Below are 13,968 nucleotides of genomic sequence, written 5' to 3' on the forward strand. Positions count from 1 at the left end.
CATGAAAAACTTTAACGATATTCTTGTATTTGAGTAACAGTTATAAACCACTGGCTTTGAGGCTTTTCACCTGAATGAATGTATCTGAAGTCTACCACCTGGAAACAGCTTGAAAAGTACTGCAAGAAGCCCATAGCACAAATATTAGAGGAAAAACCCCAACCCAAATGAGTTGCATTCAGCTCACTTCTTGTGGACATCTTTGTGAAACACAACGGTACCCTCTGGAGGTGCAGCTCCTTTCTTCTGCACATCGCTTCACTGTGCAGCTCAGGGGCCCAGCATGGAAGTGACTGGGGGGCAGCAATGTGGGGCAGATCCAGCCCCGTCTTCTGGGCCAGACCTATGGGATTGCACTCATCCTAAAAATCTCCTAGAGGGGACACCTCCTGTAGTGGTCCTTTTGTCCTTCCTTTTGATAAATGTTTTGAGGACATCTGAACTTCCCCCTACAGCACGCTGCTTTTATCTCTGTTATTTAGGTGTGTCTGCATTACTTCAGAACTAAACAAACAAAATCCAAAGCAAAGATAAGGTTTATTTATCGCCTGAAAAATGTATCCACAAAGCCTTTTTACATCAGTTTTCTGCAGGATACTACTCGGCCCTGCTTGCTGTTCTGTTCCCTAGTAAAACTTCTTGCCAACTGTTTCTCCTATTAAAGGGAAATAAATAAGGAAAAAAAGTTACTGAGATTACTCATCTATGGTGTAACTAGGCTAAATTCAGATGATACTCTTCACCAGCAAAATAAGCAACTTTTGATTTTATGGGTGAGATATATCTGTGCTCCTGGTTAAAGGCACGTTATCGCCTTGGGTGCAGAAGTTAGCCTTGAAATTACAGAAAGAAGCACAACCTCACAGGTTAATAGAGACTGTGTTTAGTACTTAACTTCCATCTACTGATTTACTGAAGGACCTGAAGAGAGTTCAAGTGGATACACCATTTTATATCTTGCTGTTCACCAAAACCTTAACCATGGCTAACGGCTGATGTACTGCAAGGTACAGGTCCTTGGAAGATTCTCACTGCCAGCAGTCACATGCTATGGAGCAGCTCCCATCTTCCATATTGCTTTTCTTCATAGACAGAAACAATCTTTTGGCATTTCTAGAACCTTGATCTTATGCCAGTTTCTTTGTAAGTTTTGCCATCTTGTCACACCTTGGGCAGTGTGCTTTCATAGAATCAAAGAACGGCCTAGCTTGAAAAGGACCTCAAAGATCATCTAGTTTCAGCCCCCCTGCTGTGAGCAGGGTTGCCAACCACCAGACAAGGCTGCCCAGAGTATATAAACTATATCAACTTTGTACTGGACATCATGAGATTCTGAATTACACAACCTCTGCTTGCCAAAATTGCTTAACAGCATTTTCAGAGGAAATTAATTTGGGCAGGGTGAAAGGTAAATCCCAAAGGAGACTCAGTTCTTCCTCTGATGTTGCTAGAAGATACATACACATGTGTGTGTATGTATGTATGTATGTGTGTATGTTTATGTATATGCACACACATTTTTACTACTGATTCTTTAGCTGAGGGCTAAAAGATAATCAGCTTCAGTACAGGTCAAGGACCACTTGAGTAGTTTGGATGAAGTCATGCAAAAATCAAGTGGAGTTGCCACAGATCTGGCTGCCCCATCTATAATTACACCAATGGGAGACAAATACAAAAATAGGTAAACCTTCATTACTCTAGAAAAAAAGGCTGTGGTTGTACAGTTAAGCAGAAGCCTGGACTGCAACACTCAGCGGTGTTGCTCTGCCCTCTACAGACGACATGGTGTAATCACATCTTACTCCCAAAGACACTTTTAAAGTATGTCTAAAACAGCAGAATTAAAGCTGTCAAAGTGAATTGAACATGCATAGGAACTACCCTCTAGGGTATAGGGTATAGCATAGGAACTACCCTCTAACCACACACTGTGACACTGCAAAGCATGAGTAAGGTAAGTTGGGGGTATTTGTGAGACAGTGCTTCCTGTGACTTCTTACCACATCCACACTGCCTATTCAGAATGAGAAATAATTGTTGCCCCAATGGCACCAATACCTGGAACTCAAGCTTGAAATAGATTATAAGAGATATTTAGGTCAATTACTCTAATTTGTGTCATGCAGAATTTCTTCATGCTGGAGAAACAAGATTTATTCCAATGCCTGTAGGCAGAGTAAGTTCTTCCTGGTACTTTGTCATAACAACATCTAGGAGACTGCAAATGGAGTGCTCCCTTCATCCATAACCCCACATTTAAGTGCTATGAAACTAGTGATAGCCTGCCTTCACTGACACATGAAGGTACCAGCATCCTGCTCTGTAATTTCAGCTATATGCCACCTCCCACAGCAACTGCCTCCAACTTTTATCCTAGCTAAGCGTTCAAGAAATGTGGTTAAATGCATCTGCCTTTTTGAACTCACTTCAATTTAATGTACTGTCCATGTGCTGTCTGATAGAGAATGATAAAACTCTTTTAATTCATACATAATTGCTTCATCCCCACTGAGGTAAGAAGACAACATCTACTTGCTCTTCCTCACGACCTAGCAACACTTTTTTTATTGCTGGAATTTCATGACCCTTTCAACAGAGAAAACATGGTCCCCCATCATTTTCGTAAGTCTTCTCTTAGACAGGAACAATGTATTAGAGTCACAGTTTTCAAGACACACAATTCAGATTTGTTCCACTTCTTCATTTTACTGACACATTTACATTTTAAAAAGACATTCCTCAATGCACATATGCCCAGTTCCAGGCACGGTAGGTGGCTCTCACAGATGAGCAGCACATGGCACTCCTTTATTTCCATCCCCCATAGGTTGGCTGTCTGTGGTGATCAGATTGTTGTATAAAAGGCAAAACTGGTTGGGCCCAGTGTGAAAAAAAAAAAAGCCTGGTAGGATGAATTTGCTTTGGCATCTCCCAAAACAGCGCACTGTGTGAGTGCCACTTGTGCCAGCTGCACTCAGGAAAGAAAGAAGCGAGCGGTCTTCTAACGAGTGGAAGCTTCTGGTGCCTCACATTTACAGAATGCTTTAAGTAAAAAACTGAAATACTTGCTCAGAAAAAAAGAAATCTTTATTCAATTTTACACAACGCAGACCCTGCCGTATGTAACACTACTATGCTTTAGTATGTTAAACTCTATGGCAGGCCAATATCTTTAATAAAAAAGTCATAAAGTAAAGCTGTAATAAAATATATTATGTACATCAGAACTTTGTTTCTCTTTAGAAGTACTGCATGAACACAGATTTTAAGAAGTTGCTATGACATTAAACCACCAGCTGCATTTCCAACTGCACTTTTGCATGGATTCTCATTTTGTTTTACCTATTGCTTGTTTTGTTGAGGAATCTGCTATGGACTAATGCTGCAGGCTAGAAAATTTCCAAGTACATCACCCAAGCCAAATGAAAGTCTTGTTATCACCTTGCCTACTTCCCAAACAGAAATGGTATTATTTCTTCCAAAGCAAAAATTAAAGGAAAATAATGATCACATTTATACTCAGCAAAGCTGTTCTCCAGTACTTCAGTCTGACAACAGCTGAATGGCATTCTGAAACAAAATTCTTCCTGTAATCCCAGCTGTCTCAGAGAAGTGACACAGAAGTATCATGTAAACTCTGGGCTATATCTTGAGAACCTTTGTGCAATCTTAGAATACTTTTAAGCACAGAAGCTCCAACGTTACATCCTTTTACATTCTTTTCATTTGAGGAGGTTTGTAACGCCTAACACTGAAGGTAGGGAACTCAAATGCTTAATACCAGTCCTCTTTCCAACAAAATAATTACCTTTAATGACACACTATTCTCAGATCTAGAAATACATTGAATTCTGTAATGGAGAACACTGCAATAAGCATTATTTCTGCATGTGTCTGTAACTTCACTTGGACAATGTGCTGCCATCTATACCCCATCTATCTGACCAAGGTCAGGACCAAGTAAATATACTTGAATAAATGTGATTTCAGAGGAATGCTCAGGTTTCAGTACACACTTACCAATAAAGATTATCTTTTAACATTTTCAGGGCTTGGAATGTGGTCTTAATGGTGTTAGTGGCAAGATCATTTGATAACAATCACGTATGAGAGCACACTGTTTCTACAACTGTCTGGGTTAATAGAAGACTGAGTGCTGAGGTGACATAAGAAAACTGCTGATGTAATGGTATCAATCAATATTCACAGCAATTTTTACTTCTTCTGCACTTTTAGTCTACATGTCTCAATTCCTCCCTAGCCTCCCCTTTTCAGGTGCTGCAGGTCGTCTTCTTGTCATAACGATCACTAAGACAGATGCATTGAACTTTGTTCCAGCAAGGCTCCACACACTTGGTAGTTCTAGAGAGGGTGACAACTTGTTTAAAACAGGGTGCAGGAGACACGCTTCTTCTCTAAGTCACATGAGACTTGGTCTCATCAACTGAGACAGGTGCTAGGACTTGGCCTGTTCCCTGCTGTCATGGTTCTATGTTTTTTGGTTTTGTTTTTTTTTTTTTGTTTTTGGGTTTCAGTATTCCACATCAAAACATCATGTAGTGTACTGGGCATTAAAGTGTCACTGCCCCAATCCCAGGTACCTATCCCTGTGCATTACAGCAGTCACGGGATCTGGCCCTTCCGGGTGGGGGGGGGCGCTCTCTTGCTGCCTGGCAGTGGGTGCTGGAGGGTGCTTTCCTGGCCGTTCCAAGCTTTTCAGGTTTGAATCGGTCCTGGGAACTCTCTCTCTCTCTCATCTTGTCTGATTTATTAATCTCAATTGCAATTAAATTGTATCTATTGTGTTATCTTGTATTCCAATATTATAGTAAAATAAGTTTTCCTCCATAGATTGTTGCCGCTGTTCTTTTCCTCCCTTCCTTCCTTCCCATTTTTGTGGGACTGGGGTGGGGGGAGGGCAGAGGCCTGTCGCCCCTGTCACGGACATAGATTGATCTGGTCAAATCCGTGACACCTGCTCACAGTGTTTTCTACATTATAGCACCTGGAAGCCCTGATCAAAGCAGCATCCCATGGGGCTACCTGGTTCAGTCTCAAATGGCCTTGAAACAGGCAAGCCAAGACAACTCAGCACTCTTTGAAGTGCCTTCAAGAAGAACAAAATTCCTTCTTCTCTTTGCTTGTTAATAAATTAGGCATTATAACGGAGTTGTTCTCTCACCATTACCTGGTTCTAACTAGTGTTCTCCAGGAACGGAAACAGCTTTGACCCATGTGAACAAAACCGACCAACACTCACCTCTTACAGTCCACATAAGGACTATCTCTTCACTGAGGAGAGAAAGGTCAGCTGACCTCTTCCAGTAGCAGACTGGACATTAATCAGCTGGTCTCCTGTTTACGTGTCTCCTGAACCTGTTGTTTTAGACTTGTCACTGTTGAAACTGCTGTCTGAAACAGCAATTGTGTTGAAAATAATACCTGGCCACAAAGTTTGCATACACCGCTATGCCAAGGGAGACTGAAGTATCTCTCCAAAGCCAATTCACCTCTGAGCCTACTAGCAAGGCTGCGTGTGCCACATGAACATGCACATGCACTCTACAGCACCAAAGCACTGTGCATGTAAGCACTGCTAGGTCTCCCAGGCACACTACAAGTCCCCTAAAAGCTTTAAAAAACGCTCATAGAAGCGGAAGGTGAGCAGGAAGCAGAATGCATTATGCCTCTGGTCACAAGCAAAATCTGCTCTTTCAGAAGGGTACAGAAAAAGCTACAGACTCAAGAGGCGACTTTTTAAGAAAGATCATGTAATTGTTCTAAAAAAGCTCAGAAGAACAACAGATCGATCATGTACAAATTACAGCAATGAGCAAAATGCCACAAAAACAGAAATAGATCAGTAGACTTAGAATTTGCACAAAGGAAGTAATTTTGAATTTATATGTAGAATATAGAATCATAGAACAGCTCAGGTTGGAAAAGACCTTAAAGATCATGGGTACAACCACGACCTGACCATACTACCCTAACTAACAACATTCCACTAAATCATGTTCCTGAGCACCACATCCAAATGGATCCGAAACACATCCAGGGATGGTGAATCAACCACCTCCCTGGGGAGCCTATTGCAGTGCTTAACAACCCTTCTGTAAAGAAGTTTTTCCTGATATCCAACCTAAACCTCCCCTGGCACAACTGGAGGCCATTTCCCCTCGTCCTGTCACCTGTCAACAGTGAGAAGAGACCAGCTCTGCTCTCTCTGTAAGCACCTTTCAGGTATTTGAATATTACACACTGCATAGCAGAAATACTAACAGACTTCCCATTATGGGACCTTTCAATAACATGATTGCCAAGATAATCCTGACCTTCCTTCTTCTCCCCTGAAACCCAAATCCATCCCTGTGTTATTTATACGTACCGAAAAGCAGGAGTTCATAAACTACAGTGACACTAGCTACAATCAAGACAATTCCCCAAGTAACATAATACTGGAAGTAGTGTTATGATGTTGCTGGGGGAAGGGAGTGTGTTGTAACAGGGCAGTTACACTTTCTGAATAACATTCGGAAGTGAGGCTGAAGTGAAAGCTACAGAAGCTGAAAAAAATCCAAAGGTGAAAGTCAGTGGGGATATACTGCTTTCTCACTCCTTACAGACCGAGCCTTTTTTTCCCTTGAAAGTATCGACAGAAGTCATACAGTCTTCAAAACATCTTTTAAATTGCATGTTTAATAGTTGTACAATAACCTGTTCATCTCTTGCAATGAAGGCTGAAGGGAAGTCAAAGAAATTCCCTGTGGTAAAAGTCCTGAGTCAGCAGAAAGTGCTTTGAAGAAAGCAGTATGAATTGGAAAGAAATTTCCAACACCTGCAGATTTTGGCTACTGTCAGCTCAAATAAAGTGTTGGGGGTGCGCTGAGACCTTAGAGGTGAGAGTTGATCTTGCAGTATACTTTTAAGAGATCTACAACCACTTGCTCATTAGCAGCTATGAGCAAAGCAAAACAGTATTAATTTCTGTGTAGAAATGTATACACTTGTGTGTCATGGCTGCATCTCAGCCCACTGTTTTCTCTGAGCCCAACATTTTGCAGCCAGGGGAAAAAAGGCTCTGTGCTAGATAGGAGGAACATGCTTAAGGTGCTTTATCTGTGTCTAAATCTGTCCTTTTCCTCTTCCTTTCTCTTACACTGCTGAATATGAGCCTTAGCATTATTTAGTCTCCACAAAACCTACAAACTGTTTCTCCTAATAATTCAACTCCCCATACTGCTTGCAATACAAAGTGAAAAAAAGAGTTTTTGGATAAAACTCTGAGTGTTATGATCTATTTCTAAATAGAAATATTCAGGTTTCTCTCTGTTGCCAGAAAACTGCAGGTGCCACACACAGGAGGACTTCATTCTGCATGTTTACCACAAACCCACCGAAGCTGCTGGTCTGCCTGGAGGTCAGTTAATTCACTGATGGATCTCCAGCTGCACTGACAAGCATACGCTCGCGATCCTTTCTTCTTTATCATCTTTGCCCTCAGTTTATTGAGCTCAGGCATGTTATTCCTGTCAAACAAAGGAGTTCAGTTTTAAACTGTACTTTTTCTTTTTTTTTTTATTAAAGAAGAAAACTCATGAGGCTATTTCATTTCACAAAAGCTCTTAACATTTCTGAGTACCACTGAATGGGTTTAGGGATACGCTTAAATTCTGTTTTGAACACAGTCCTCTCAGTGCGTAGTTTCTGAACTCTCAAATCAGATGCAGTTTAATGTTTCTGTAAGTAATGTTCTCTGTCTTGTTTGGAGACCCTGCTTCAGCCTCCAGAGAAAGAACCAGGTAGAATCAATCTCATTAATAAGAAATTGTACAAAACTGTATTAATCTGATCAACCTTTCATCACTATTACAATTATCTGATACTACATCCTTTCATGTTATTATATTTTTTATAAACTCAGGATTTTGGAAGCAGAAGAATTCAGTCTTTAGGTAAATTGAAGAATTGTATTTTTATTTAGCCTTTCTAGCTACCAAACTCACCTTAGGAGGTTAGGGCAGCACTGTATTTTTACATTTATTTTACAAATGTTGCTGTTTTTAAGCACTGAGAATAAAAAATTTTCACTGTAAAAGAAATGCAAGTTTTTGAAACCGGAGGGAAATCATAGGAAAACCAAAAACGTAGTATAAGAAAAATAATGGAACAGGAGAGGATTTATCCATTACTGCTCTGTTCCAGCTCCCACACCCCCTGGTGGCCAAACACGTACTCTGAACGCAACCATTACCTCCACCTGAGAACAGACAAATACAGAGAATTCACCACAATAAGAATTTAAACTTGGTGTCTGCACTAGGAGCATGCCTACTGTGTAACACTTCACTGAGTCTTAGCATTTGGTACAGCTGCAGAGAAACTGGAAAGAAGAATGCCTTAATTTTAACTCTTCCAAAAAAATCAACATGACTAAAATCAAAGAGTTCACAACATAACCAGAAAGTAAAAACCCCAACTCTCCAATTAACCAAATACTGCTTAAAAAAAATAAATAAATAAAAAAAGCCTGTTAAGAAAGCAAGCTATTTGATTTTCAATGAACAGGGCAATACTTCATACTGCAGAAAGCAGAAAAAGTGCCTTGAAACAATTGTAGCTTATGCCACTGCAGGTATGGTGAGAAGCACATGCTGGCACTGCATTCAATTTCTTTTGACATCCAGCAGTGGCCCATCAGAGGCCAACCCATCACACTGATTACCTGCTTATTTTGACAGTAATGCTGCCTCACAATTTACCAAACCTGAACTCTTTTTAAAAGCAGAAGGTGAGGGTGATGGAGGAAGGAATGGAAAGGCATGAACGCAGATGGTGGGAGATGTCTGCAGGAAGAAGAATGCAGCTTTCCCAAGCGATTACTGAAGAGGTTGCACCCATGCTCCTTATTAGATAACAAAGACTGCCAAGGACTCTTTCCCTGGTCCCATCAAGTCCTGAAGCAGAGTAAAACAATATTAACACCAAACCCTCCTGAGACATACCTGAAAAAAAGATAATCACAGGACTGATCCCAGATGTAGTCATTGAAAAGCGATACACGGAAGTCACAAGCAGTGCAACGCAGCTGGTCACACGTCCTGGCCAAAGACAGAAAAACCACCAGAAATCTCCAAGAGCTTGTAACAGTAAGAGAAGCTACACAAATCGTTACAGTTTTACAACAAAACACACTCAGAAATACTAGAAGTGTGGTTGACCTGTAATCTTAATTTTCCACATCTCTGGATGACCCATTATGTACGCATTCAAACCTACGATCACGCAGTAACTTTTCCAGGTTCCTTGAATATGCCAAATAAACTGATATTCCATATATACTCTTTGTTCCTTCTCACTGGTGTGGCACCTGACTATCACCTGCATAGGCATCATGTGTAAATTACTACAAAAGAAGTTTACAAAAGAAGCAGAAGGAAATGCATTAATTTTCTATTGGATATCAGAGCTATGTATCTGAAGTCCCTTTCCTCCAGTTAAAATACCTTTCCTGAAGTTACCAAGCACTCTGCTTGTCCTCAATTGAGGCTCTGGGATGCCTGTCTTCAGTTCAGGCTGTGGGATGACTTAAACCAGTCTACTGATTTAGGAGGCATGCTCTGCCATCACACAGAAAGCTAAAGAGAAGCACAGAGAAATACAACACTAGAGCAACAACCTCCTTAACTACATGGGTTTGATTTTTGGAGTCTCTTATCTCATTTGCACACATTCTTCAACTCCTCAAATGAATAAGAGGATCCAGTGGTCACAAACAGGGAACCGGAGGGGATCAGCAAACTCAGACTGCAGTTACAGGCAGCTGTGCGTTTCAATGGATATAGAGCTGTCACTGCAGTTCAAACTCAGGGCTCTGCACCACCACAGAAACACAGTTGTGATTAAAACTAATTTAAAACTAATTTAAATTAATTTAAACTAATTTAGATTAAAACTAATGATAAATAGATTTTTTTTTTTTAAACCTTTTTGAAATATTTGTTCCTACGCCATTTGGTGAAGAGCTTCCACCCAGGTACACTGGACAGCATCTGTGGATTTAATTAAAAGAAAATAATGAAGTAGTAGCAAAACATTTTGAAAAAAGGCAGCTTAATGCCAATGTAAATGGTTGTGTGTTACACTGCTTCAAGTAGTACTTTTTCAGCAAGATTTTCCTTTAGTCGCTTAAAGGCCTGGCAAGTTAATATTTATGCAATACAGGCAAAGCATCAAATGCTTATGAATGATTTAATTCAATTTTTTTTCTTTTGCCAAGATACTCATAGAAAAACTGTGATAAACAATGTCTATATGGAACTGGGGCTATTTAGTCTGGGGAAGAGGAGGCTGAGGGGAGACCTTATTATGCTCTTCAAATACCTGAAAGGTGATTGCACCGAGAGCAGGGCTGGTCTCTTCTCACTGGTGACAGGTGAGGGGAAATGGCCTCTAGTTGTGCCAGGGTAAGTTTAGGTTGGATATCAGGAAACACCTCTTTACTGAAGGGCTGTTAAGCACTGCAATAGGCTCCCAGGGAGGTGGTTGAGTCACCATCCCTGGATGTGTTTAAAAACCGTTTGGATGTGGTGCTCAGGGACATGATTTAGCAGAGGGCTGTTAGTTAGGGTAGTATGGTCAGGTTGTGTTTGGACTCAGTGATCTTTAAGGACTTTTCCAACCTGAGCTGTTCTATGATTCTTCAATGCTTCGTGACTAAATATTGCAGTGTTTGATAACTGCATTTGTCCAGAAGGCAGAGGAAACTTGTTCCATAATTACTTACATGGTAAATAATTTTGACCACATGAAAACATATCAATAATTCTTTAACTTTCTGTTCAACAGTGTGTTTTTTCTGATAAAGTTGACTGAATACTCATTTCTTTTTCTTAGTTGACATCAAGACAAGTTAAACATGAGTAATACTATTAGACAAGCTATAATTAAGCCATGTTCAAGTAGCCCGAACGTTTTTCATTTACCTTTTCCTATGAGCCTGTACAACAGCACTATTGCTTCCAGGTGTGACACTTGGGTAGTTAGACTTCAATTTCTATTTAAAAAGCAAAGAATAAAAGGCAGCATTTCAGCAATATGGCAATAGACTGTCTTACTCAAAAAGCAAGAGTCAGGAAATCCAAATAATCCAGTAAAACAGGGACTAAGAATTTGGGATTTTTCTTGTTCAGTTTTCTGTAAGGCCGCTGGAGACAAAATGTGCTGAAGTTACAGATAGATACGTAGAAAGGCTTCTCTCCCCATACCAAATTTCCAGCTCTGCCTGAAGGAACTGACACAATCACCTTGATTTTAGAATGAAGACCTACTCCTGCCTCCTGGATATGTCTGGAGTGCTGTGCCCAATACAAAAGTGATACGGACATCATGGAATAGGTCCTGCAAAGCACCATGAAGGTGATTAAAGTCTTTAGACCATCTGACATACAGGTAGAAGCTGAGAGCTGGGACTGCTTAGCCTGTGGAAGATCAAGGTCAGCAGAGTTTTGTCAATGGATACAAATATATGCTGGGGAGAAGCAAAGATGACATATTCAGACTATTGCCAGTGTTGTGCTTTCCTTCCTGCTTTATTTTTCAGTTTAATTCTACAGCATATTTCCATTCTTTCTTGTTTTAAATCAGTTTTAGTTTGTAGTGCTTTTTAATTTTTTTCCATCACTGGACTTCATGCTTTCTGCATTTCTCCAGACTTGTACTCACCAGAGGTGTTCTGGCAAAGCTGCTGTCATTACAGATTTCATCAATAATGTCATCTATATCATCTTCATCACTGCCAGCACCCATTAAGGTTTTAGCTGATCTGAAACACAAGCAAATCAACTTTCATTTTGCAGCATGATCAGAGTAATTATAAGAACTGTAAGTTAAAAACATAAAATTAGTCACAATCTTGTCCTCTAATATTACTGTAGTATCTAAGGTAGGCCATCCAAATAATTATGGACAAGATGTACCATGCAGGATAAGGCCTCTTCATTGAACTGTCTCATAATTGGCCTTCTGCTTATTGCCTTTATTCCCTACCACTTCCAACCTTCAATAAAGTAGTGATAACAGAACCCCTGCTGCACTCACTGAGTAACAGATTGGACAGCCCTGATTTTTTACATTTATTTTCAGCAGCAGATATACAGAAAGGTCAGAAGGAGCTCCCTCCTTATGTTAAACGACTCGCAAATACAATTTAGAACACAGTGCATTGGGCTATTGTCTCCTGCTGGCTTTTTTTTTCCTTTTCTTCTTCATACCAATCAAAATGCAGAAATCTCTAAAACAGTGAAGTAACACTTTGAAATTTGCAAGCTTTATGCCTCACAGATCCCATCTAACGTGCTCAGGTCAGTCACTATTCATGTGTCCAGCAGTCTTCGATGCAAATGCAGCAGGCTTTCTCTGGGGGTGTACCACCACTCAAAATGGTTCTATTACTGTCCTTTTAGGAGTGACAAGATTGCAGGACATAGGTCAACACGAAAAGCAGACAGTGATAAAATACAGCAGTAATACACGGGAGAAGTGACAGATGTGCTTGGAGGGATGTCCGTATGGAAATTTGAACCTGCTATTTAGTATCACAACTAGTTCTTGAAGCAGTGAATCTGCTCACTAACCCCGTGTCTCCCACCTGGCAGAGCACAGTTCCCGCTCAAAAAGCCTTTATTTTTATTCTTTTCAACTATAGCAGCAGTGTTTATTTTTATAACCCATAATTTATAAACTTAAGAGCCTTTGTTAGCAATTCAAAGTGGATTAACTGCACATTAAGCCTTTAAAGCTAGATGGGTGAGGTGGGAGGCATTTGTAAAGCTCACCTTTGTTGGTCTGTGAAAGAGGTTGGTCTGTGAAAGAGGGTGCTGACTTTGTATGCATATCTGTGGTCCTTCTCATCGTGTAAGAGACAGAATTGGCCATCTAGGGCAGCTGCCTACAAGGAGATGTGCTCTCTGTCCTGCTCATAAAGATGGCTCAGTTGATGGATGTGGAAGAAGCCGAACTGACAATGAACACTGCTCAGGTCACTGTTTGAACACCTCAGTGAGAGCAGGCTTGGCTGAGGAAGCAGCGAGGAGCATCCACTCTCCTCGGGAGCCTCAAAGCCTATGAAAAGCCTACAAGCCTATGAAACATTTCCCACTGTGGGCCTGCAGCCAAGGAAAGAACTCCAAGGAGGGCAATGCCAGGCTGCTAACCCACCGGCTGAAAGAAGCTGCTCCACGGGCAAGGTCAGCTTTAGCGCAGTCTTAACCAGGAACATCTGAGCATGAAGGGACCCCTGCAGGCCAACTCCCTGACCAGGGACAGCCACAGCTCACCGGCTGCTCAGGGCCCCTACAGCCCGGCCTCAGGACCCACCGCTGCTCTGGGCAAACCGGGATGCCTCACCGCGCTGACCTAACAAGCTTCTTCCTTACATCCAATCTACATCTCCTCTCTTTCAGTCTGAAACCAAACGACGGAGCTAAGTAACATCTGGCCGTGGCTCACAAACAGACGCAGGTTTAGTGCCACTTTTATTCCGATACTCCTGAGAAACGGCGGCAATCGGACGCGGGGCCGTAATCCCACACGCTGAGCTCCATGCCGGCCCCACCCCCCTCCCGCCCCGCCGGCCGGAGATTCGCACGTCGGAACGCCGCTCACCTGCCCTCCGCCGCCGTCGCCCGCTCCATGTCGCCGTTCCGACCTCCGCCCGCAGCCCCCCGCTCCGGCATGCGGCAGAACCTCCGCTCCACCTCGTCCAGTAGCTGATCCAGCTCGTCCGCCATCTTGCCGCAGCCGGCCGTTGCCAGGGCGGCCTCGCACCGCCCCCGCTTGCAGGGCGGAGCCCCCGCTCCCGCCGGGTGCTGGGGTGGTCCTGGGGCGGTTCTGCCGCGGTGGAACCTGCGTCCGCCTGGTCTGGTTGACTTGTTCTAAACTTAAGGTGAAAGAATAAAAATCTTC

The 13,968-nt window shown here is 41.9% G+C and overlaps 1 protein-coding gene and 1 long non-coding RNA gene across 2 annotated transcripts; both read right to left on the minus strand.

The window, feature by feature from the left end:
• Nucleotides 1-3,072: 3,072 nt before the first annotated feature.
• On the minus strand, nucleotides 3,073-5,985 carry LOC122179346. Its single transcript, XR_006178659.1, has 2 exons — nucleotides 4,979-5,985; nucleotides 3,073-4,478 (listed from the first exon to the last, which is right to left on the minus strand). It is a non-coding gene; the product is annotated as an uncharacterized LOC122179346 (long non-coding RNA).
• A 198-nt stretch (nucleotides 5,986-6,183) lies between these two features.
• Nucleotides 6,184-13,808, minus strand: CFAP418 (cilia and flagella associated protein 418). Its single transcript, XM_042870163.1, has 6 exons — nucleotides 13,669-13,808; nucleotides 11,728-11,827; nucleotides 10,989-11,059; nucleotides 9,990-10,055; nucleotides 9,009-9,104; nucleotides 6,184-7,532 (listed from the first exon to the last, which is right to left on the minus strand). The coding sequence occupies exons 1-6, from the start codon at nucleotides 13,791-13,793 to the stop codon at nucleotides 7,373-7,375; spliced, it is 618 nt and encodes a 205-aa protein (XP_042726097.1). The 5' UTR covers nucleotides 13,794-13,808; the 3' UTR covers nucleotides 6,184-7,372.
• Nucleotides 13,809-13,968: the final 160 nt, after the last annotated feature.

Source organism: Lagopus leucura, unplaced genomic scaffold (genome assembly GCF_019238085.1).
Source record: "Lagopus leucura isolate 7727_CA_CO unplaced genomic scaffold, USGS_WTPT01 Super-Scaffold_100002, whole genome shotgun sequence".
NCBI lineage: Eukaryota > Metazoa > Chordata > Aves > Galliformes > Phasianidae > Lagopus > Lagopus leucura.